Source organism: Carcharhinus amblyrhynchos, chromosome 6, assembly GCF_965287045.1.
Source record: "Carcharhinus amblyrhynchos chromosome 6, sCarAmb.v2.hapA, whole genome shotgun sequence".
NCBI classification, from domain to species: Eukaryota; Metazoa; Chordata; class Chondrichthyes; order Carcharhiniformes; family Carcharhinidae; genus Carcharhinus; species Carcharhinus amblyrhynchos.
In genome coordinates, this window is record NC_137329.1 from 99481190 (window position 1) to 99508089 (window position 26900).

Sequence of the window (26900 nt, forward strand, 5' to 3'; positions counted from 1 at the left end):
TTATCTGACTATTATGCTCTTTAAAAATGAAACATTTGCAAAACATTGCAAGCGAGCCAATGTTACAGTTTATATAATTGCAAATAAACTAATTCAGAAACAAAAGGAACTCAACCTCCTAATGAAAGCTTACCATTGGGATTAAGAGTGTCTACTGAGGCATACTTACGTTTGAGATAAAACAGAGTTGTGCAGTGAGCAAGCAGGTAGACGCTGGAAGAAGGTAATGTTTTTTCTTGTGTAGCTGAAAACTATTGATTCGAATCTAAAAGTTTTATTATTATTCAGCATGACATGTGAATCTGTAATGGAATTAATTCTACAGCGCAGATTGTACTGCTAAATGTATTTATAGCCTGTTTAGATTTTTGTTTCCCAGCAATGCAGTTGTTGGAACTAAGTTAATTAGATTAACGATACTGGTATTTTACAAAAATGCTGATGTTGCATTTGCCATAGCTCATTCAATGATTTTTCATCATTTTTCAACTGAATCTACTACTGTGATTTTTCAGCTTGCCTGAAATTGAGATTCATGTATGTGAACACAACTATAGCAGTCTATTTCCGTAAGAATGTGCTTGGTTCAAATAGGCCTTCTTTCTCTTCCCTGGATATATTGATCTCAATTGACTGCAGTAAGGGTGCTACAGCTAGCTTCCATACCTTGAAGATAGAGAGAGGACAATCTGCCGCGGCTTTTGCTCCTGATGATTGTCCAATCATCACTGCGGGAAAGTGAACTTCTGGATTGGACGGGGGCCAACTTTGAATGCTCATTGTAGTTGAATGGCCTGTCATCACTTTTTTTTATCTGGATTAATTTCTAAAATATAGCCATCTGCCTGAGTTGGCAGTAATGGTTAAATTCCTTAGAACTGTACCCCTGTATTAGCAACTTTGGCAGAGGAATGGAGAAAATAACAATGGAAGGGAATAATTATACTCCTGACCTTATAGTTCTTAAATAACCTAGTAGCATATTTCTTACTTGAATCTGAAAGTTGAGTGTCGACTCACTGAACCATCATTCATATACATCATGCACAACTTTTTATATACCTATAAATGAGGAATCTCTTCAATCTTTAATGTGACTTATTCTTCGTTAAAATAAATAAAAAATTGAGAAAAGGTCTCCATTTCGATCAGCCCTTAACTAATGCTCAAATATGCAGTTAAAAGACCAGGACAGTGACATTGCAACAACATTTTTAGGCATAGCAGGAGACGCTGTTGAAAGACCCACCCCGTTTCACCCAAAGAAATGCATTTGAAAGATGCTTGCAATTGAGAGTTGGGGTAAAACTAATATAAAAACAGAAAATGCTGGAAAAACTCAGCAGGATCTATTTATTTTATGCATATAATTAGTTTTATGGTCAGATTCTTTGCAACAGTAGGTTTCGTAAACAAATATAGAAGACCAAGGTCACTTGGACATATTTTACATATGTAACCCATGACAAAATGCTGTCATCTTTCAAGTCTCTGATTTGTTTGTGTCCATATTAAGGGTATATCTAAGCACAAATGCAAGGGGAACTCTACACCATAGTGTAAGAAGGTTTGTGTACATAGATCACATATGCAGTGGAGAAATTTCAGCAGGAAATATTCAATCACTGTCATGGTTCAGTTGATAGCACTCCTACTTCAAGTAATGCTATGGGTTCGATGCCAACTACAAAGACTTAAAAACAAAAATCTAGGCAGTACTATGGGAGTCCTGCTTGACTGAAATTGCATCTTTTGAATGAGGCTTTAACCAGGGCCTCTGGTCTGTTTTCTAAAGTAGATAGAAATGATTCCATACCGCTATTTAAAAAAAGTTATCCGTGGGTCCCTGGCTAACATTCATCCTCAGTCAGCATGAAAATAAATTCTGGTCATTATCTTGTCGACTTTTTCATGGATGGTGTGGAGCTTCTTGAATGTTGGAGCTGCGTGTCACTCAGGTGAGTGGAAAGTATTGCAACACACTATTGCCTTGTAGATGGTGGACAAGGTTTGGGTAATAAGATGAGATTGTTACTTGCCACAGAGTTGACAACTTTGACCTGGTTCTTGTAGCTACAGTGTTTATTTGGTTGGTCCAATTAAGTTTTCAGTCAGTGACAACCCAGGATGTTATTAGAGTGGGATTCAGCAATGATCATGCCATTGAATATCAATGGAAGATGGTTGGATTCTCTTTTATTGGAGATATTTATTGCCTGGCACTTGTGTGGTACGAATGTTACTTGCCATTTCTTACCAGCCCAGGCCTGAATATTGTTCAATTCTTGCTGCAGGGCAGATTTTGCCTCATCATTTGAGGAGCTGTGAATGGAATTGAAGACAGCAATCATTGAGAAATAAACTTTTAGAACAGAAAATAATCTTGAACTCACAATTATGTGACAACATTTTTGCCTTTTCAAATATGAACTTCCCATTGGTGCCATCTACTGTAATACCATTTACGAGCTCTTCCCTGAAATTATTAATATTCTTATTTTTCAGTTCGCTCTGGGAACATTTCTGCTTCAATCACCAAATGTCATAATACGTTTCATGTTCTAATATTTCTATCCTCCTGCTTTGATTTGACCACCAGTTTATGATCACTTACCCTGATGCACAAGCAGTGGAAATAGTTTTTTCATTGTTTACCATCTCAAAGCCTTTTCAACCTTTAAACATGTTTTGGATATCCTGTTAATATTCCCTGATGCATTGTGTATAGCCTGTGTTTTTCAAGTCTGTTATTGTAGCTAACCTCTGTCTGGTATCGGCCAAGTTAATCTGATAGCCCACTTTTCATGCCTTCAAAGTTCTTTACCCAAAATCACAGGCAATTCTCAAACCAATGTAGATTTAACATTGCTTCACTTTATTTGTCACTGCTGTATTATATATATACATATATATATTTACCTTTTCTTCACATGCAGTTTGTGTATTTGCATCTCTTGCTCTCACTGTTTCCGGCTCCTGTGACATTTTTACTGTTCACAGTGTAGATCGATTCTCTGTTCTTTATCCAGTAACGTGATTTTACCTTCATCTGTCCAGTCCCCCAAGCTGGCTGTGTGGTCCTGCACTGACAAATATCTTAATGGAGTCTCATTGCCAAAGAGATTTCAACATTGACATTTACCAAGTACAAAATGTTTTCCCCTCTAAGGATTAAAAATTGTGACCAGCATTAGTTTTTTTAAGCTTACGTAAAAAGATTATGCAGCCACATGTCTGACAGCAGACAGCACGTCTGAGATTGAGAATGAGCTGTGCAATGAATCATTGCAGCATCATCCCTAAACAGCTCATATTTATCAGTTAATCGGCACCTGTACCAAGCAATTAACATACACAAATGCAAAGAAGATTATTAAAAAGTAGTCAGTACTTTATTAATTCAAATATATATTGTAATTCTTCTGCAAGTAGCAGAAATTGAGTGAAATTTGCATTGGCTATGCTTCCTGTTTTATTTCAAAGTTTTTTAAGTTGCTTAAATAAAAGATGAAAAGATCAAGGCAAATCTGTTGTTTAAAAAAGTAACTGCTTGGATTGGGATGCAGTAGTGTTGGAACATCCTTGTGTTCTGAGGTGCTGTGACAAAAATTGGCACGATCTCGGATTGTGCCTATACTTTCTCCTGGAAGTGGGATTCCTATGAACAAACAGCTAAGGAAGTTGCTAGTGCAAAACACTCTTTTATATATTACAGTGGTTGGCTACGGAACAGAAACTGGTGAAAGCTCAAAAAAGTCACATGTGTCTGATTTGTACTCAATTGCTCTCTGGCACGGAGTAGAAAAAATAGCCTCTTATAAGATTAACCCTGGCCTCATTCTTTTTTTATTTCAGAGTACTGGTCAGTTTATAAAGAAGATCATGATTTACCATAAATACCACTGTTTCTAAAGCCAACATATAAAAATGAAATCGTGCTTCAACGGAATGTCTGAAAAATTCTATGCCAATTTAGTTGCATTTATTTTCACCTTTAAAAGTGTGTCCTTAACTGATATTTGACCCTTACAGCTCTTCTGCACGCAGCAGTCCTGTTACCAGACCTTAAGCTTGTTGTGCATCCTATCCCAGTTGACTGCTAAAAAGAAGGACTCCCCTGGCCCCCATCTACATATGACCTTATTGACTACAGCATCGAATGGGAGAAACTGCGTCAGGTTGATGCTGAACTGAACGAGATTTGGTTAAAAGCAGTGTGAACAGATATTGTTACAACATTCGAGTTTTACAATGATTTCTCTCTCGATATGATACAGCTGTACTAAAACAAACAGCCATCATTTTTTAAACAATTTTTCATTTATAATCCCTTCCTTGTGTTTTGCTATGTATTTTTTTTCATATTCTTGGAAGTAGAAATCATCTGGAAAGTTTTATAATAACCAGACATTTGTGAACTACTGGAAATGAAGGGCACATTGGAATAGGCTTTTGCTCAGAGTTTGAAAGTAAATTCCATTTCACTGTCCATTTTGTATTAATTTTGTGTAAACATACTATAGAATAAAAAGCGAGAAAAGTAGCTGATTCATTGAGTACAAACATATAAAAATGTAAGTACAAATGTTAGGGCAAATTTAGTTAATTAACATGGTTTATGAACCACTACCCACAGTTCATGATCAGAAGATGCTAATGTTGTATTACTTTTAGGTTGCCAACTCTGGTTAAAGACATTCCTGGCGGTTTGACCACTGGATGTTCTGAGCACACACGCATACACACACACAGTCCCCAACCAGTGGCATGTTTGGAGACAGGGTGACATTTACTTGGTGAGACGTTGCTGGGGAGTACCTCCACATCCCCATCCGATTAGATCCGGACAGTAATTATGGCCCTTAAGTAGGCCATTAATACCCACTTTAGGGCATCATTCCACTGCCACTGATTTGCTTGCAGCCTCACGAGAGGCATCTCTTGTTCTAAGGCATAGCACCTGATTGGGAAACCCAGCATTGAGAAGAGGTTCCTTGTTGAACACCACTACTGACCTTATTTACTCCCCAGCTCACCTGTAACCTTCTTCGCAGCACTCCCATCCCACTCTTTCTTATCTGTGGCCCAGGTCCTTCAGCGATTTTAGGCATCTCCCAGTGTTCTTCACCAGCAGCAACCAGACTTGTTGGCATTGGTGAGCTGACAGCCTCTATTTGACTTCACCACTTGGTGGGCAGTATTTATGCCCCTGGGGTCCTGAATCCCAGACATGGCCTGAAATTGGCCTGACAGTCACTTAATCCTATTAGGCATTTCCAAACAGAGGTGCTGCAGGACTCTTAATTTTCCAACCAGCAGGCAAGAACTCCATTGCCAAGATCAGATTCTACATCAGATCTTCATGGACTGCAGATTGGCTTCAGGTTCTGTGTAAAGGTGCCAACTTTGAACGAGGTGTCTGAGTTGGATGTTGATCTGCACTTGGACTTGTCACGTCAAAACACATTGCTTCAGATTAACGTGGACCAGACCAAGAGATTGTAAAGTGGTAGAACTCCTTGTTTGTAGCATATTTCACAGAGCGCATCATTGTAAACACAATACAGCACCATTATTTCTAAAGCCTGAACTCCACAAAAGAAAGGTTTCTAGAAAGGACATGGATAGTTCCTCCGGTATAATTTATTTCATTGCTTGTGGTGCCTTGCTATGCACAGATTGGTTGTTGCATTTTCCTGCAGAAAAATAATTAAACTTATAGTTAATTGACTGCAGAGCACTTTGGAATACTGAGAATTTGAAAGATGCTTTGCAAAGGCAGTTTTTCTTTTGATAAAATCAGCAAGTTAGGAATGCAGTTAACTGGGTTCTCTGTGCAATTCTTGACTTTCAACTACAATTCTTCGAGTAGAAATTACATAGATACCTTATTTGGATAAGTAAAAGCATTTTGTGGTAAAAACAGAGCAAATACTCGCCTAAAGGATTGGTTTCAATGTCTAAAACCATCACTCCAACCACCCACTGAGGAAAAAAAAAGCAAAATCTGCAAAAAACCATGTTTTAAAATGTAATTTAATAGAAAATAAATCTGATTATTGAAGTAGGCTTGCTGCATTATTACTCTGTAATGACTCAAATCAAGTTGTGTTTAGAAATGTGGACCAGATCCAGAAATGACATAGTGTATCCTGATTTCACAACAAAAATTCTATTCTGATAACTAGCACAGATGTAAATAATTACAAGTTTAAAGCTACTGACAGAAAATGAACATAATCTTTTAAATACAAATAGCATCTCACTTGATGACACCTTTTAAATGAAAACTGATCATTAATAACTTCCATTTCTTTAAAAAAAATGTATTATAGTGGTTCACAAAGTACAAACTGCTCATCAAAAATTGTTTTTGTCTAGCCTGGAATAACAGGAATTTCCTGTTATCCATTAGCTTTTGGACTAAAGCCCATGGTCTGATTTTTAAATTGCTTTACTCAGTGTTGAAAGATATGAAAGCATAACTCACAAAGCATGAGTTTTGCATTATATTCCTGGAACTTTTTAAAATATACAATGAAAAACAAGAATTTTTTTTCTCTCAAACGTAGCACCTTGTTTCAGCCTCAGTGCTGTACAAACCATAAATTACTTGTTGATGTGCTGTGACTATTATTTTGCAGGTAAGCATTGCTACCGGTATACAAACAACAAAGTTGCACAACCAGCAAATAACTGAGCACTCTTTTTTTTTGTTTTTGGTTGGAGAATTATTGGCCAGAATACGGAATTCCCCTAATTCTTCTTGAATAGTACCCTGAATTTTTTTTTGTCCATGCAAGGAAACAGACTAGACTTTGTTTTATGTCTCATCCAAAAACAGGTCAGACATGACAGCGTCCTGTCAGTTGTGCACTAGTTATCACTGTAAAATAGATGTTCAAGACAGTGAGGCTTGAAACCATCACCTTCTGCTCTTTGAATTACCTGTTGGGATTTGCTGTGCTTCTCAAACCTAAGCTAAGCTTGAAATGTAATTTTCTGTTCATCACCAAGACTTCTTTATTTCCATCTCTGCAGTATTGTTCACTCCCATTCGTGCCTCACTTGCTATCCTTGAAATCATTGTCATCATTTCTCCTAATTCTTCAGACACTAATCCACCGCTCTTATGGGAATGGCATGGTGGCACAGTGGTTATCACTGCTGTCTCACAGCATCAGGGACCTGGGTTTGATTCCTGGCTTGGGTCACTGTCTCTGTGGAGTCTGCACTTCCCCCCTGTGTCTGCGTGGGTTTCCTCCCACAGTCCAAAGATGTGTATGTTTGGTAGATTGGCCATGCTAAATTTTCCCTCAATGTACCCAAACAGGTGCCGGAGTGTGGTGAATAGGGGATTTTTACGGTAACTTCATTGCAACGTTAATGTCAGCCTACCTGTGATGAATAAATAAATATGCTTAAATTTAAACAACAAATTCAAAAGGCTTCATCTTCATTTTAAATTCTTCCCCAGGGCCTTCCCTATTATATCTCTTCAAACTCCACCAATCCAATTGAATATTTTTAAGGCAAAGATAGATACATTTTTGAACAGTAGAGGAATTAAGGGTTTTGGTGAATGGACGGGTAAGTGGAGCTGAAAAAAATCAGCTGTGATCTTATTGAATGGCAGAGCAGGCTCGAAGGGCCAGATGGCCTACTCCTGCTCCTAGTTCTTATGTTCTTAATTTCTCAGCATTGGTCTTTTGATTCTGAACCCTCTGTCCTCCACCACACAATGGTGCTGCAGCCTTAGCTATCTTAATCTTTGTCACCTAATCTTTGAAGATCTTGAAAACCCTTCTCACTGCTTTTTCCTTCACCTGCAGGGGCCTCTTTAAAACTAGCGTTTTGAGCATCACTCCATCATTTCTCCTAATTCTTCTTCTATTTGATATCTGCTTCTCATCTTTCAATGAATGCAGGACATTTTCTATGTTAAAGATATGTTTGAAATAGAATTTTATTTTTACTTGTATGAGTTAGCTCTTTTTCTCTCGCAGTAAGTATAGATCATTCGTTGTTTCTATGAGTATTCTTTACCTAGTCTGTGAGAACATGAACATAATTAAAATTGAATATCACCCAGTCAGCAATAATTTTACAGATTGCTTGTCTCGTCTATTTTTTTCCTTTGTTGTTCTCTATGAAGAATATAACATGGTCAGCATGAATTTTCTGATTTGTTTCCTCTTTTACAGGAAGAGGTTTTGGAACAGCAGCAGCAGGAAAGGAATGACAGCAGCTTTGCTCGTATATGTATGTTCTGTAATGAAGAATTTTCAGGAAACAGGTCTGTACTTTCTGAGGCAGCTGTGTTTTTTAAATCCTAAGAATATTCAAGTGACTATGAAATTTTCAAGTTCCTTTTTTTAATAGTTAACTTTCTTTTAACTTTCTTTTCCTCAAACACACACCTTTTCTGAGATTCAAATTGCTGAATGTTAAACTAATTGCCACTTGTGACCAAGAGAACAACGTTGCATTGTTGCACAGCATTGTACCATATTCCACTGATTACTGAGAGAATTCTAAAATATATTTTCATATATTTATAGGTTATTACGCTGGGGGGCTGATTTGCTTAGTTGGTTAGTTGCCCCCTCCTTCCCCCTTTCAGGGCAACTGCCATAATCCCCAGGCAGGCCCTTAATCATCTGTACCTCTGTTCTGTCATTCATGCATTCTGATCACTTAATGAACACGCTTCCTCACCCTGCACCTGGGAATGGAAGGCAATTGCAAGTCACCACTAATAAAAACTGCCAAGCAAACAGTTCAGGTTGAAGCACCAGAAGACAGAGGCAAAGACCTGCACACATGACTAAGTTGACATTTTAATAAATTATCATGTATATGAGATTTTTTTTCTCCTCTGGAAGACAAATTTGGGTCATTACATAAATAGCTCTCCAAGTTCTGTGGTCTTTGCTCACCTTGCTATCTCTCTCTTGCATGCATGCACGCATATATACACACACACACACACACACACACACACACACAGAGTTATGCTTAGGCTTTTTTGTGATGATGGGGTCTTCAGGTAGTACTTCCAATGAAGAGAATTTTAAAAATGCCAAGATGATTAAATTCAAATACAGCACACAATATGTGTTCTTTTTGTTTTTAATTTGATTAAAACTTTTTTTGGAAATTAGGACTTTCTGAAACAAAGTGTTGGTGGACAAAATTTATTTCATGAAGCTTTTCAAGTCATTAAATGTCCAAGCTTAAAAGGAGTTGAACTTGTTACACTTTTGTTCATTTTAGAAACTAACTCCATTCCAAAAGTGCAAACAAAATAACTTGCCAATGTTAATACAACTTTATATCATAGAAGTGATAATGAAGGTAAGGACTTGAATGAAAAATATTGATTTCAGTTTTATTTTAAATATATGTTCAGGGCTATTCTCTTCAATCACATGGCTAAAGATCATTCTTTCAATGTGGGCCTACCAGACAATATTGTGTACTGCAATGAATTCCTGGATTTGGTGCAGAAGAAAATGGATAAGTATGCATGTTTCAATGTTTTTGATACAGATGTTGAAGCAAGGATAGAGCTCCATTCGATATTGTGGCAGGGTACTGACATGCAGATTTAGTCCTGGATTGTTGAATTTCTGATCACAGTTTCATCTCAAGGGGATGGAAAATCATGTTGCTGTAGTTTACCTGATGTTCATGCTGTTTCTTCGACCCTAAAGCTGATAGCCGAACTGGAGTGTTGTGACTCAGGGATTTTTATAGTAACTTCATTGCAGTGTTTAATGTAAGCCTACTTGTGACACTAATAAATAAACTTTAAAATGGCTCCCAGTAGCAAGCCACTGCTCCCAACATAACAGCTACAAACAATTTCTAAAACTCTTTTGGTTGATAGACCGTTAATCAAGTGAACTAAGATTTGATTGTTGTCAGCCCTTCAGGTTGATGCACAAGTTTTTTTTATCATTCGTGGAACGTGGGTGTCGCTGGCTGGCCAGCATTTATTGCCCATCCCTAGTTGCCCTTGAGAAAGTGGTAGTGAGCTATCTTCTTGAATTGCTGTAGTCTGTGTTCTGCGGGTTGACCCACAATGCTGTTAGGGAGGGAATTCCAGATTTTGACCCAGCAACTGCGAAAGAATGGTGATATATTCCCAAGTCAGGATGGTGAGTGACTTGGAGGGGAACTTGCATGTGATGGTGTTCCAACTTATCTGCTGTCCTTGTCCTTCTAGATGGAAATGGTCGTGGGTTTGGAAGGTGCTGTCTTAGGATCTTTGGTGAATTGCTGCAGTGCAATCAATTGTAGATAGTACACACGCTGCTACTGAGCATCAGTGTTGGGGGAATTGAATGTTTATAGATGTGGTTCCGGTCAACAGGCTGTTTTGTCCCGCATGGTGTCAAGCTTCTTGAGTGTTGTTGGAGCTGCACCCATCCAGGCAAGTGGGGAGTATTCCATCGCATTCCTGACTTGTGCCTTGTAAATGGTGGATAGGCTTTGTGGAGTCAGGAGGTGAGTAACAGCATTAAACTAGGAAATACCATCAAACATTAACTTTTTGGGGTCTTTTTGTATATGTTCTGGTAGCAAAAGCAACATAAATGGTGAAATAAATGTGTAAAGATATTTTTTAATGGAATTTATATTTGTTAAAGCAACCATGTGCTTATGTATTGTCTGGGATAAGGTTGACCCACTTTCTGTCTTATTTCTCCTCTCTAAGGAACAGAATTTTTTTTGTTCCTTACCCACAGCAAAGTAGGGCCTATTTATCTGTTTATTTGAAGTTTAAAGTTTATTTATTAGTGTCACAAATAGGCCTATATTAACACTGCAATGAAGTTACTGTGAAATCCCCTAGTCACCATGCTTTGGCACTTGTTCATGGACACTGAGGGAGAACTTAACATATCCAGTGCACCTAACTAGCACATTTTTTTGGACTGTGGGAGGAAACCGGAGCACATGAAGGAAACCCACACAGACAGTGGAGAACATACAGACTCCGCACAGATAGTAACCCAAGCTGGAAATCGAACCAAGGTCCTTGGTACTGTGAGGCAGCAGTGCTAGACACTATGCCACCATGCCACCTGAAAGGTCTCCTTTTATTCTCTGTATACTTGTTCAGTGATTGGAATCCATTGCCAATGTGCTCCGACACACTTGACCAGGCAGACACAATGGGCCAAGTTTTAATTCTGTGCAAATGGATGGTCTTTGTGTGATTTAAAGCCAATGAAAGCATATGCACCTAAGCCACTATTCACCCAAACAGCCATTTTCTTCCAGTTTATTTGCATATACATATTATGTCAATAATAATTTGTCGGTGGAGCAAATTTATTTTTTTGTCTGTCTGCAATGGGTTGATGTTCCACTAACCAATCAAAAGTCACTTATTTCCCTTGTCTCAGAGCACATTTCCACAAACGTATCATCAAAGCTTTTCAGTGGAAATATGCTCCCTCCCCCTTTGCAACAGTACAGCCCGACCTCACCATGACGAGAAGAATAGGAAATCTGACAATATAAATAAATCCCAGTGATCCAAAAATGTATTTTGCCTCGAGTTATCAATATGTAGAATTATTGAATCTTTCTCTGTCATCCTTGAAAAATCGGAAAAGGTGGTGGCCAACAAATGTCCGGATCCTAATGGATTAGTAAACAGACTTGATGGCATCAGTGCAGCTTTGTTCTCTTAACTTTCAAGCCATTTCAACCTTTCCAAGATTGAAAATAAGTGTTAATCCAAGTGATGCCGACATTGTTGCTACTGCACCTGTCAGCTGGTAAAAAGTATGCGCATTGACTCCACGTTGATCCTATCTGTTTTATTGTATCTGGACACCAGCTACAGTGCTTTAAAAAGACAGCTTGCCAACACCTTATGGGCAACGAGGGATGGGTATTAAGTGCTGGCCTTGCCAACAATGCCTACATTCCACAAATTAATAATTTTTAAAAATTCTCTAGCTTACACTTTGTTACAAATTTTCCTTTTCAGAATGATTTTTACAATTAATGTTTTGTAGGTTGTTTCAATGATTAAGACCTTTGAAAATAATGCCATACTGGTACACACAAAATTGAGGGCCTGGAATTCCAATGGTTTTTGGGTTCAGATTTGTGACTTTGAGGTGAAGATTGGATATACCAAAGTTAATATCCATTCCAGAATACATAGTAAATTCCAACAGAGTTGTGTGCTGGCAGAGGATGCAGCCAGCCTGTAGTAGTGCTTAAATACAAATGAGGGCAAAACCAGCTTTTCCTAAAATTTCTGCATTTACAGCAGAATTGCAACAGATTAAATTTAGACCGAGAGCTAAACATCACGTGCCAATCAAGAAGTAGTTGAGTTCATAGGCTACAAATAAATGTCCACAAACATTTTGAAACATCAGCTTTGACTGAAACAATTAGAAAAATCTCATCTTGGCTATGACAGAAAAGATTTTACAAGCTGCCTTTCACCAGTATTATGAGGGAAATCTTTTCTTCCTAGCCCCCTGATATAAAATCCTTCCCATGGGACTCTCAGTGGGTATAAATAGAGAAAGAACAAGAGCAGTACGAAGAGGAAATGGTAGTGATTCACTGATAAGGCTGCACAACAGAAGAAAATTTAAACCAGTGTTACACTCCCAGCTGAGTCCACATGCAACACTGCTCCTTTGATGGTGTCCCTTTGAAGGGGCCAGCTTAAGGTGACATGGATTTAAATATGTCTGTATTGCAAACTGACCTCCAAGCTTCCTTTGAAAAGCAATGAAAAGAAAGAATACACTTACTTCAGAGTACCACATTTCATATGTTACCAAGTGGTTTTAATGTGTGTTCACACTAATGAATGGCACTTAATTTTGCCACTCCGTTCCCTTTTAAAACCTATTCTGGTGTTGTGCACCCAGACCTGCCTCAAGGTGAGGCATCAATGGGACTTGGCTCTGTTTTGGTATAAGTTTGATATTTTGAGACCCAGGTGGGACTCATCTCAGAGTGTGAGAGTCCTAGAGGACTAACCACCCCAGGGGCCAGATTGCCAGTAATCAAACATCCATATTGTTTGTACTGATTGGTTTCAAAGCCTCTTTGTTGGATGGACAGATGCAGATGCCTCTGGTTCAATGATCCCTACCATCTGTTTCTGGCCGTAGAATATGAGCCTCAGCATTTTTGTATCAGTCTGCTGTTTGTGCATCATCTTTTGTCTTTAAGGAGCATCCAGAGATCCATGCCTGTACCAATAAAGTCAGCTGCTGACTCTCTGGAGCCTCCACTATCCACTTTTGGAGCCTGCTTTCGCATCTGGCTGAGCCAAATGACTCCTGTGCCTAATGTATTTTATTTCTTATTCCACATTTTTGTCATATCCAGTGAAAAACCTTCTTCGGAACAACCTACATTTCTCAAATGGATTTCTTGGACTGATGAATGAAATTGTACGGGTGAAGTTCTGAATGAGTGAGGAGAGGCTCTTCCCGCTCAGAAAGGACAGTAGGACTAGAGGGCAAGGCCTCAAGATAAAGGGGGGGCAGTTTAGAAGAGAGTTGAGGAGGAACTTCTTCACTTAAAGGGTGGTGAATCTCTGGAATTCTCTGCCCGTTGAAGTGGTGGAGGCTGCCTCGCTAAATAATTTTAAGACGCGGGTTGATAGGTTTTTGATAGGCAAGGGGATTAAGGGTTATGGGGAGAGGGCGGGAATGTGGAACTGAGCCACGACAGATCAGCCATGATCTTATTGAATGGCGGGGCAGGCTCGAGGGGCTAGATGGCCTACTCCTGCTCCTATTTCTTATGTTCTTAGGATGTGATTGGTGACAAGTAGCTTATTGCTCTAGAGTATCTTGAGAAAAATAAACTGAAAATATATTGCATTATAGTGCTACCGTGTTAATTCCCTAGTAGCTTTTGAAATTGCCCAATACTTCTTACTACTTACTTGCATTACCAAATTAGTATTCAGACAAATTGTCCAAGGGTCCAGACAAACCTAACACTGCCACCAGCCCTCCCTTATTTCTTCCCAACGGATTCAGAAACATGTCTCCCCAGGAATTAAATGTAAATGAGATGACAGAATGCTACAGCACAGAAGGAGGTTATTCAGCCCATCATATCAATTCTTTGAAAGAGCAATATTTCCTCACAACCCTGCAATATTTTTTTCCCTTTGAGCATTTATCCAAGTCCCTTTACAATTCACTCTGTTTTCATTATTCATTCATGCAATACATCCTAGATCAAAACTTGTTGGAATTTATTCTCCTCATGTTGATGCTGATTCTTTGCTGATGAATTTATGTATTCTGTTGAATTACTTAGCTGTTGTTCCTATGAGACTTTCAGATAGCACTTGACTGTGATATTGAATCAATATAAATGAAGCATTAAAGAGTGATGTCTACTTTGTCTATAGTTATTTTTATCTTGGCCTCAATTCAATTACACCGCTACAGAGAAATAATTGCTAATTACCTGCAAGAAGAATTTAAGGTTTTTGATCTTTCACATGATTTCATGGTTGATTACAGCTATTTGCTCAATGAGTATTTAAGTAAGAGTTTTGAATTTGCAAAATGTGTTATCGGCAAATGCCTTTTTTCCTGCAGTTTGCAATGTTTATATTGCGAGAAAACATTCCGTGACAAGAATACCCTCAAAGATCACATGAGGAAAAAACAGCATCGCAGAATCAATGCCAGAAATCATGAATATGACAAATTTTATACCATCAACTATTTGGTAAGATTTTTGTGTAATTTTAGAGACCAATTTTTTAAAACAGTATAAGGGTAAAAATTTACTGTCGGTGAGATCGGTGCACACGTTTAAGAAATTCAATATATTTTAAATGGGTTAATATCTCAATTAACATAATAGAATAACTCAAACATCTCCACAGCTGTTATCAGCAAAAGTCATTTTGACACAACTAGATTTGGAATGTTGACTGAACTCAAGGAAATAATTTTATTCAGTATTACTCTGACTAGGTTGGTTGTAAAAGAGCAGTCATGGGACATTTAAAACTGATTTAAGTTAAATTGCTTAGTAAGCCCATGGTGTTATTGAGAACTGCTTCATCAGATGTTCATGATTAATGTTTTGCTGGCTGTCCCTCAGACTGATAGTATGTGTTTTCAAGGATGCTTTTTTATTAATGATTAGATGTTCTGTCCCTCAAAACCAATAAAGTTTTTGAAAAGTTTATGTCAGATAGTCATAGATTTATCAAGTAGATGGAATAATGCTTAAGCATACTCTTAAAATATAGGATTTACAACCATATCTGATGGTTGGCAACTAAAACACCTTACCATTCTGGCTGCAACATTAAGGCTGATGACCGCTTTGAATCCTGTTCCACAATGCAATATGATACTTGCATTCTCTTACAACTATTATCTGACAATTCCACATTACATTACATGAGTGGACGTAGTTGGATTCACTTCATTACCATTCAGCTTTTCCAAATACTTATTTTTCCATCGGTTAACAAGCTCTCTATAATGCCCTGTTTTGTTATCACAAACTTCTCTCATCACAATAATTGCTGTTTCACAAAGTGAAACTACTAATTATAAGTCTTGTATTTGATTCTGTATCATTGAGCACCAGAATGATTCTAAACTCTAATTAAAAAGGATAATGTTTTAGCCAAATGTTTTCCTTTTGCAAAATTAGCTGATAACCTTGCACCTATAATGTTGAACCTGCTGTGAAATCCAAAAATAAGCTTGCAACAGTGTGCCTCCAAACGTTTTATCAATAGGCATGTGGCTACTTAACATTAAAACCTGCCAGTGCTATGAGGGTTAGTTGCCATTCAAAAGTTCAATGGTCATCATTTTAACATATTGTAATTTTTGAATCATAATATCCTATGTATAATGGCTATAAAGCAACATTATTACAATATAAAGAGATATGAAGAAATAACAATTCAAGTCAGATTGATAATCCCTTCACTTACACTGGACTGCCCTGTTTTACTTCCAGAATAGCCTTAATAGGAACAAGACTAAGCTATTCAGCCCATCGAGCTTGCTGTGCTATTCAATACAATCATAAAGATCATTTTTCATGCTGAACGTTGTGCAATCATTAGTAAACATTCTCACTTCTGACTTCACGGTGGTAGGAAGGTCACTGAAGCAGCTGAAGGAGGTTGGGCCAAGGACAGTAACCTAAGGAGCTCATGTTGGTTACCTAAAACTGAGCTGACTGCTCATGTCAAAATAATTTGCTGTACTGTGAAGTATATTTCCATTTATTATGTAAAATAATCTGAAGAAAGTATATACAACAGAAAACTTACAAATGTGAAGCGAAAGAGTTGGGATACTTGTGTTTTAATGCAGTTTTATGGCTTAAAACTGTGCAATCACCTCAATATATCAGTAAGATTCTAAAGGGATGGTCTGGTTAATCAAATAAACAAGAACACTTCAGATTTCTCCTCACATCTGGAAAAACTAATGTTTAATTATTCTAGGAGCTTGGGAAGAACTGGGAGGAGGTTCAGTCTGAAGATGACAGAGAAATGATAGAAGAGCAAAATGAGTAAGTGGTTTTAAGGTTTCAAACTGCTGCCGTTATCACTTTGTGCATGTTCTTAGTGGGTAAATTAACTTTGTTTTGCAAATAAACCAAAGGAACTGGGAGGAAATTACAAAGCACTAATGTAGTCTTGTGATTCATATTAAGTCATACACCACAAGACTGAAGTTTATACTTTCCATCTGCAGCCTTACTCCACCTATTTATTTTTGATACCATTAAGAACTTTTTTAATTCAATCAGTCTGAAAATTTGTAACTGATGTTCAGATTTGTTCATGAGAAAAATAGAATGAAGAAGAGATTGCTTCCTGACTCTTGACTCATTCCTCTCTTTCATCAGCCAAGAGGGGGAAAAAAAAATGAATGATGTAAGCTTGTTTCTCCCTCTGCACAGTGGCATCTCACTAACAGCATGCCATGCCTTGGCACAGAATACACTTGGAGCTGGTGAAATGTTGACAAGCCCTGACAGTTACATTTGTTGTGTTTATGAGCTGCTTCACATGCTATATATTATTGACTCAGTGATAGCTTTGTAGCTTTCATTTCTTTTCCATCTTTCTCATCCTGGTGAGCCATTTTATATTTCTGTCAAAAGAAATTTGTATTGCATGAGCACATTGCCAATGAAAATCATCAATGGCGATTATATCAAACTCCACCCTTCATGATCTGTACCTCTAGTTTTCCTGGTGTTTATAAACTTTTTAAACTTCCCAATTCATGTCGCAGAAAATGATGTAACCATGATACTTCAGAGCAATTTCATAGTGATTTTTCAGCATCAAACAGTAATGGAGCAGTTTGCAATAAATTCATTTTCATTCAGTTGCACTTCATAAACTGTCAGGACAACACGCATGCCTGGTTCTCGAGTACATTTGTATAGTTATTATTGGCAGAAACAATTTTTGTAATTGTGGTGAAATTTTTAAAATTCCCTCATGGAAAAAAATTGCAGAATTGCAGAAATTCAGGAGAACCAAAGGCAATTGTAATATGGAAAAGATGTTGTTAGAATTTGACTGAGTTGGTTGGCAATACAAAAATAGAACCTTTGCAAAACAAGGAGGCCATCAGTGCATCAAGTCTATGCCAGCTCTTTATAGGACAATCAAATTAGTCTCATTCCTCTGCTGTATCTCTATAGCCCTCTTAAGTTTATCTCCCTGAAGTGCCCATTCAATTTTCTTTTAAAATCATTCATTGTCTCCCCTTCCATCATCCTCGTAGACAATGAATTCAAGGTTATTACCGCTCACTGCATTAGAGAAAGTACTTCACATCCAGCCTGCATCCCTTGCCCAAAATCTAACATGTGGAGGAACTGTAGTGGAACATGTCAGAAATTTCCATTGCTGAACATAATACTCAAAATACCTGGTTCAGCAAGCTATAACTAGCTTTGCATTTGAATAAGTTATGGGTTCCAGGTGATGGCTCTGTGGGAAAGGGTATCATTGACAAGATAAATAGTATGTCAAGTTTTACTGTATGATCATAGATTAATTAGACTTGAATAAAATGTTGAGATATCACTACAGCCCAGCAGTTCTAATGTTCCTGATAAAAGTATGAGGGTTGGATTTAAGTATAAGCATCTCTTGTGTTTGCGTTCTACTCATCAAGAGGATTGAAAGCCTAGCAACATTCTCCACCTGTAGTAAAAGGTAGTGAGAGGACACTGGTGTGGCATTGCCACCAATGCACTGTTTTTTGTGGCTTTACAATACATTAACTCTAACACAAAAAAGAGATTTTTCCCCAGTCTGGCACAAAAAGTTATAGTAATCATTGGACAAATAAAGGCTTTAAAGGTTCAGGTAGGGAACCACTCATCACAGAGTGCTAAGCCTCTGCTCTGCTCTGGTGCTCCAATATAGATCCCTGGGGAACATCACTTGTCACATTTCAGCTGAGTGGCTTGCTAGGACATTTGAGTGGGCATCAAGGATTACTGTAATCACTTGCAAGTCAGACTAGGTCAGAATGATAGACTTCTTTCCCTGGAAGATGGCAATGAATCAGCTAGGGTTTTTTATATCAGTCCAGATGTTTTAATGGTTACTAGTGTTGGTGCACAAATTCAGTTTCACAACTTGAATTCATGACCTCTGGTTTTAATTGTCCAGCATCGTGACCACTCTATTACTTGCTAGTCATTATGTTGGGAGGCATCAAGAGAACACAAGGATAAAGATTAGGAGAGTCAGCAGTCCCTCATTTTCTAGTGGCTGGCTCATGAGGAATGTTATTGGAGAACTGGGATCACCTTCCTGGAGAGAAAGGAACAGATGGGTGCACAAAAGGAAACCTTTTTGCAAGAAAGTCCTGTTTCTCATTCAGCAGCTCACTGGGTATGTCACAAGAAGCCTGCCAGTGAGACTAAAATTATACTCAAAGGCAGTAAAATGTCAAAGATTTTTTTTCAGGCTGCAAACTTGTCCATAAAATTAGTAAATTTTTGGATAATAAGCTTTAGTTTTATTTGTTGTGAAGCCAAGTTGGCAACCAGTTTGTTTGATTTGATTTATTATTGTCACATGTATTGGTATACAGTGGAAAGTATTGTTTCTTGCACGCTATACAGGCAAAGCATACCGTTCATAGAATACATAGGGGAGAAGAAAAGGAGAGGGTGCAGGATGTTGTGTTGCAGTCACAGCTAGGGTGTAGCGAAAGATCAACTTAATGTAAGGTAGGTTCATTCAAAAGTTTGATGGCAGTAGGGGAGAAACTATTATTGAATCGGTTGGTACATGATCTCAGACTTTTGCATCGTCTTCCCGACTGAAGAAGATGGAAGAGAGTATGAGAGGGTGAGTGGGATTCTTGATTATGCTGGCTACTTTTCCGAGGAAGTATTGTCCGAATCAATGGACGGGAGGCTGGTTTGGGTGATTCACAACCCTTTGTAGTTTCTTGCAGTTGTTATGGTTAACATGGTACAAAATACTTCTCAGGTTGGTCTCCATAAACTCTAATAAGATTACCAATTGCAGTTTCTTCTTTCTCCTCTTGCATTGTTTTTATCTGTAACCTTGATTTTTGTTACACCTAACAAAGAAGTGAAATAGATACATGTTCTAAAGTAAAGTGGATTCTTGGGATCTGTTTCACTATAAATTAAATTGTGCAAGTACCATAAATAATTGCAAGTAGCTAATACCTTAGATTGGGCTCCAGTTGTCATCCTGTTATGCCTTCGACAGTTCAGGTGGTATTTAATCAGAGCATTAGGAACAAGAGTAGATTGTTTTATTGAGCCATTATGGACTATTGCATTTAACAAATATGTTGTCATTTTCTGTAGCTTTATTCTTACATTATTTTTATAGTGATTGGTCTGATTGGCAAGGCCCTCCAGTGTGTGCTGTTTGCCTCTTCTGTGAGAAAGCACAAGATACAACTGAAAAACTGCAACTTCACATGAAGGTAAAACTCAGTAAAAGAACAGCATAGAATATGTAACTTCTCCAATTAACAAATGAAAACACCACGTAATCTATGGGATTTTATTACATTCCCCTAGTGACATTATCCTACAGTCTGAACATGTCTTTTTTAAATCAAATCACCAATTTTTGGGGGAGAAAAACAATTTAAATGTGTGATGGTGGTTTCTTCTAACCACATTTAAGTTACATTGTGAAAATGAGCTACTGTGTTTCCTAAGAAAAAAATAAAAATCTCAAATTTGATTTAGATGAAGCAATATGTATTTGATCTGGTTAACTACCAACTTTTATTATACACATTTTTAAAGGTATTATTTATTCATTGTCTTTTTCACTGCAATACACAATTTCTGACTGGAAAGAGCATCAAGCAATTTGCTTCCAGGTCACGTAATCCAATGCACATCACTAAAAGTAACATTGGAATGGCATGTAAGACAGAGTTCTCTCCCAGATTACCGCCCAAAGTTCCATAGGATCATAATGAAGAATTGTGGAAAATTCAGACACCTACTTCACAAGCGGAACAGGATTTCCTTTCCCCATTGAAGATCAATGTCCCCTTCCTACATGAACAAGAAAGCCAAGGCCCAGATTCCTGGCAGATTTCACTTCCATATGCCCCACTTACAAAATAATACAATACAGAAGATGAATGTTTAGCCTATCAAGTTTTACTTCCTGGGGTTGTTGTGTGAAAGTTAACAGTTATAGCAATGAAGTATTTAATTATCCATCACCATTCACGGCTGGATGTGGCAGGACTGCGGAGTTTAGAACTGATCCATTGGTTATGGAATTGTTTACCTCTATCTAATTTATTGTACATACAGTTTGGCATGCTAGTCATCCTGTGTTATAGCTTCACCAAATGCTTGGTGTTAACTGTCAATCATCATCAACTGATGCATTCTCCAAGGTGATGCCTCTACCAATCTAAGTTCACTTGCCATTCTATCATTACTCTCTTCTCATGAAGTATGAAGTCTTTGTTTCCCTTGACACTGGTATTTTTGTGATTGTCCTGATGAGTGCAAGACAAAATTGGTAACAAAATTATCTTTCTTCAACAATACTGAAGTTCTGTACCACCAAACTACTATTTGCATCTTTAATTGTTTAAAGAATGTTTGACAAGGACTTTTAAGATTTGTATCATTGGAAAGGGATCAATGGCCATTTACTTGATAACAAGAAATATTTGTGCATGGTATCTGATGATTCTTGACCTGAAAACAATTTGCACCAGGAAGGAAGTTGAGAAAGAAGCTGTATGGCTGGCAAATATAAAGGACGACTGTTAGCATTTGATCTGAAGGGTGAAGTTAATTAGTACATGGATGCAGACACAAAGAGAAAGCAGACAGAGATTGAAAGATGAATGCAACTCTTGTGAGAAGACGATATCCTTTTCAGATTTTCAATTTGACAGGAAAGGAGACTGGAGCTCTTGGAGTAATGTGCAAACTTACAAAAAAGATCTAAAATCTGGAAAGCTGTGAGTAGCTCAGAGATTTTGAGATTTTATGAGCTAAAGGGCTGGGTATTTCCCCAGCAGTGGTAAAACTGTGATTTAGTTGGCTGGTTGAAAAGGAACTCTGGAATATTGCATCATCCAGACTGTCATTCCCCAAGGGAGAGAAGATGCATAGAAATGTGCATTGCTGATGATAATTGTACACGTGAAATCAAGGATAGGACTCCTGATTTACCCTTCATGAATAAAGGGCAGCATATTGTGTAACTGTGCAGCTACACGGTGCTATGTATGTCTGGGGAGTGATGGGCATGGTTGTGGTTGTGTAAGTGACGCAATGAAGATGAAGAAACAATGAAATTATACACAGGAGTATTGGACTTTGATTTGTATATTTTAAAATGGACACAAATCCCAAAGATGCCAAAGACTGGCAGGAATTGCTGCGTGGTGATTCTCCAAGTGACAATGGAACCCCTCCCTGTGTTTCCAGATGAGATGCTTTAAAATCATTTAAAGACTGATTACCATCTCTGGTAAAGACAAAGGGATATAATGCCTATCTTGAAGACCCTGGTATAATTGCCTGGATGAACTAGTGTATTCTGGTTTCCTCTTGGAATATACAAAGAAAGGGGCTCCAGGCCTGTCTGCCCTGTATGTGTGTGCATGCTGTGAGGAAAAACATTGTACGTGTGAGATAGAATAACAGAAGAAATGCCTGTGCAAAATGGAAGTAGCATCTTTTGCACGAACATATAAAAACTCTCTTCAAACACTGTGGAAGTCAGTCAGCCAGCAGAAGGACGCAGCTTAAAAATTAACTGAAATTGCCCCACCAAACTACAGAACACCTGAATCGAAGAATCAGCTATTCGCCTACAGAAGCCAATGATGCTGGAATCAGTCTGTAACAACATAAGAACATAAGAAATAGGAGCAGGAGTAGGCCATCTAGCCCTTCGAGCCTGCCCCGTCATTCAGTAAGATCATGGCTGATCTGTCGCGGCTCAGTTCCACATTCCCGCCCTCTCCCCATAACCCTTAATCCCCTCGCTTATCAAAAACAATACATCACCACCTACTCGCAAATTAAGGATTGTTCCATTTAACTTTTTATTTATATTTACTTCTTATTGGACTCAATTCTTTCTTCTAATCCATATGAATGTAAATGTGTGTGTTTGACCATTTCTCTTTACCTTTTTAGCAGTTAATAAACTTACGCTCTTAACTCAAAAAAGCCTGGTTAAATTGGCTTCCTTGTAAACATAACTATTGTGTCTGGAAAAGGTATCTAAGGGAAAGGGAACCTTGTTAGATGAAGCATTGTTGCAACCTGCAGAGAGGGGGGTTGAATAAAGACACAGAATTAGTCATCCCATCTCATTCAGGTTGTAACAATTGTGGGGTATCTCAGCCAGGTGGTAACAAATCGAGGGCTCTAGCAGGGATCAACAACTTTCGGGGAACCTCACCTGGGGCTGCTTGTAACAGTAAGGTGTTTCTTTGTCATATTGACCAAAGTGAAATTTGTCTTTTAATTTGCCTGTCAATTCATGTTTAATTTGCATTGGATCTGATCCCTATTAACCTTTAAGTGGAATCTTGTTTGTAATTTGTTCAATTGGAGGTCCATGAAACCATAAGACATAGGAGCATAAATGTGCCATTTGGCCTGTTGAATCGGTCATTCATAAAATTTGCTTATTTCATCATTCAAGAAACTGGATGGCATATCTACAGGAAAAATAGACAGCACTTGAGAAAACTTGAGAGTACTAAAAAGGGAGCTAAATATGACCATTAAGGTGTGTATTAATTAACATCAATTCAACTTTGTTCCTGTCGAAAATTTTGAAATAATTCCATTGCATTGATATTTAATAAGATCATTTTGTGAAATTATTATACGTCTGTCAATTTGATTAATTGTAATCTTGACACAGAATATATTTAAGTGGGCTAGCTGATTGGAAGGAGGGGGTAGAGTGAAGAGAATTAGGAGTGTTATATTCTTTTTGCTGGATTTAAATCCACCTTAGATTTATGGGATGAAGATCTGTTAGCATGTGAGGTTGCAGGAAAAAAAGCTTGTACAGTTTCAACCGAATTATAACTGCACCTGCAAACACAGCATAATAGCTTAATTTTTGACAGATTTGGAATCTCATTCAGCATGGTCCTTAAGGATTGCTGTTACAAATTCATGGAGAACCTTGATCCCAGGCACCAATCTGTAAATGTTGTCAAGGTTATGGACAGAGAGAGCATCCACATTTCAGTACATCAAATAAACTCTAGATCATATCACGTATTAGAAAGATCAGTTGGATATTTCAAGAAAAAAATCCCCAAAATAGAAAAAAAACATTATTTAGAAGTTACATTTTAGCTTTTGAAATGCAAATGGAAAACATCATTCTTAAATTAACTTTAAAATGTCTTTAATTTGTGTTGATTCCCACCAGGGAGGCAGTCTGCACCGTGGGTCGTTAACAGCACGACCTGCACAGCGTTCTTCATTAATACCATTGAAGAAAGGCAGATTCTCACCATATGTATTTTGTGCGTCTAAATTTCAGACTGAGTTATTAACAGCATATCAATTAAGCTTCTGAAGACGAGAAAATATAGGAACAGAAGTAGGCTATTAGGCCCATCATGTCTGCTCCGCTACTTGATGAGATCATGACTGATCAGTCCACTTTCCTGACTTATCCACATAACCCTCAATTCCCTCACTGACGAAAAATTTGTCTGCCTCAGCCTTAAACATTCTTAACAAGCCAACCTTTACAGTCCTGTACAGTAAAGGGTGTCATAGATTCATTATCCTCTGAAAGACAAAATTCCTCCTCATCTGTGTCATAAATGGGCAACTTCTCATTCGGAGATAATGCCCTCTGGTCCTAGACTTTCCTTCAAAGGGAAATAACCTCTCAGCATCTATCCTGTCAACCTCTTTGAAAATTCTATCTGTCTCAATAAGGTCACTTCTCATTCTTCTAAACTCCAGTGAGGACAGGCCCAACCTACTCAATTTCTCTTCATAGGAAAATCCCTCCATACCGGATCAACCTTGTGAACTTTTGCTGTCTCCAATGCAAGTATATATTTCCTTAGGTGAGGGGACCAAAGCTCTTCATAGTATTCCAGGTGTGGTCTAATTAGTGCCTTGTATAGTTTCAGCAAGACTCCCCAATGTTTATACTCCATTTCCTTTAAAATAAAGGCCAATATTCCATTTGCCTTCTCTATTACCTGCTGAACTTGTAAGCTAGATTTTCATGATTTATGCACAAGGACACCCAAATCCCTCTGTACTGCAGCTTTTTGCAGTCTTTCTCCATTTAAGAAATCAGTTCCTCAATTTTTCCTACCAAAATGTGTAACTTCACATTTTCCTTCATTGTATTCCGTCTGCCAAGTTTACTATTTAAAATAATATCCCAAATATTTGAAGGAATAATTTGTTACATCGTTTTTATGAACTACCATCCTACCTCCTTTTTGTAGACTTTGTCACAAAGTAATTTTCTAATAACTTTAGCACTTAAACACCAAAAGTAATAGCTTTTAATCGTTGTTGTAAAACACATACATCTGACCTATAAATATATTTAACTGCCATGATAATTCATGGATTCATGAAGCACTAATCCAGAAATATCCTACTTATGTATGTAAAATAAGACATAATGTTGAATAGATGACTGTAAATATGATTGGAAAAAAGGATAAAGATTATTTGTTCTGACAACACATAGATTCACATTTAACTTGGTACATATAATTTACATTTTATTAGGGTTGGTGTGGTTGCAGTTTTATTCTTACTGCTGTGGTTTTTTTTAATGTTCAACATTAAGCTGCGCTTCCTGTTTTATAGGTAGCTCATAACTTTGATCTTCTGAAATTGAAATCAGACATGGGTATGTATACATATTAAATCCATTATATTTGCAAACACTATTCCGTACTTCATCAGTTTGATGCTTTCTGCTATTGATTGGGATGGCATGGTGATGCAATCTGTGAAATGTGGATCTTCAGTTTGCTTCCACAGTTTTCCTACGTAGTGTTCTTGTCCTCAAATGTGTTAAACACAGCAAGAAGTCTCACAACACCAGGTTAAAGTCCAACAGGTTTATTTGGTAGCAAACACCACTAGCTTTTGCTATCAAATAAACCAGTTGGACTTTAACCTGGTGTTGTGAAACTTCTTACTGTGTTTACCCCAGTCCAATGCAGGTGTCCAGTGGACAGTGAGTGATCCCCAACTGTAAAGGAAGGAACAATAAGTTGCCTACTGTGTTCTAATTTCTAGTTGTCCACCACTGAGCAGTAAACCTCAGCACATCGTCTTTGTGGCATCTAAAACCTTTCAGGTAGGAAAAAAAGGAATAAACAAAAAAAAAAGCGAAAGATAAATATTTTGTTTAAAATTGGACAATTCCTTCCCTGTTGTAGACAGGGTTGGCCTGTTGAGATAACTATAACCTCTTCCTTTATCAGGCCCATGATTAAAATGGCAGCCAAGCTTCAGTAGTGTAATTGCAGCTCAATCTGCATCTTTCCAGAAAGGTTCTTCCAGTTTCTGGCCTGGCAGGAGAGCAGATTAAAATCAGAAGACTGTGGGACCAGTCTGAGACAAAGTGAGTGAATTGTTCTGTAACGTTTAATTGACTGTCTATGTAGGCAGAATTTAAATCAACCTTTGAATATGAGAAATATAATTCTTTTTAAACTATTGCCTGGTAGCCTTTGTCCTAATCACATTCCTATGACCCAGAATTAACTTTGTGGCATCATTATAAGATAACTCAACCTGAAAATCCCCTTTAGGCCAAATGAGTAAAAATCTTTCAATCTGATACAGCCCAATAAAATTCAAAGTTCAATATTTGATTTTTTTTCTGAGTTATCTGGTTTCAGCAGGGATACTAGTCAAGGTGGCATAGAGGACCTCTGCACTAGTGGGCTCAGAATAGAAGAGGAAAAAAAACACTTCCTGTTCCTGACTTACCAAGGAACGCCTGCTGAAAGTGTGTGTTGACTAAGATGTTGATTGGCCTTGATTGTGAATTCTTCACAGCTGGTGTTACCTGAGAGTTTCGTGAATGTTGCGTTGGTAATGAAACACACTTTTTTGTTATTGGCAGTTTTTGCCAAGTATGAAATGAAAGGAAACATTGCATTCTGCTTACAGTGCAATCTCCAAAATTCTGAGGAAGTCCCTTGTTAGCTTATAATAAAGTACTCCAACTGCTAATTTGAGATGCATCATAACATTCCATAGAATCATCATCGAATCCCTACAGTGCAGAAAGAGGCCATCTGGCCCATTTAGTCTGCGCCAACTCTCTGAAAGAACATCCCATCCAGGCT

At 37.8% G+C, this 26900-nt stretch overlaps 1 protein-coding gene across 1 annotated transcript in view; it reads left to right on the forward strand.

Annotated features, from left to right (window-relative positions):
• Positions 1–26900, forward strand: part of znf277 (zinc finger protein 277) — a 44042-nt gene that overhangs the window by 13090 nt on the left and 4052 nt on the right. The window contains exons 5-10 of the mRNA XM_080191057.1: positions 8205–8296; positions 9413–9523; positions 14619–14751; positions 16508–16575; positions 19913–20009; positions 25402–25444. Of these exons, the coding sequence (XP_080047183.1) occupies positions 8205–8296; positions 9413–9523; positions 14619–14751; positions 16508–16575; positions 19913–20009; positions 25402–25444 (544 nt within the window). The remainder of the gene's footprint in view (positions 1–8204; positions 8297–9412; positions 9524–14618; positions 14752–16507; positions 16576–19912; positions 20010–25401; positions 25445–26900) is intronic.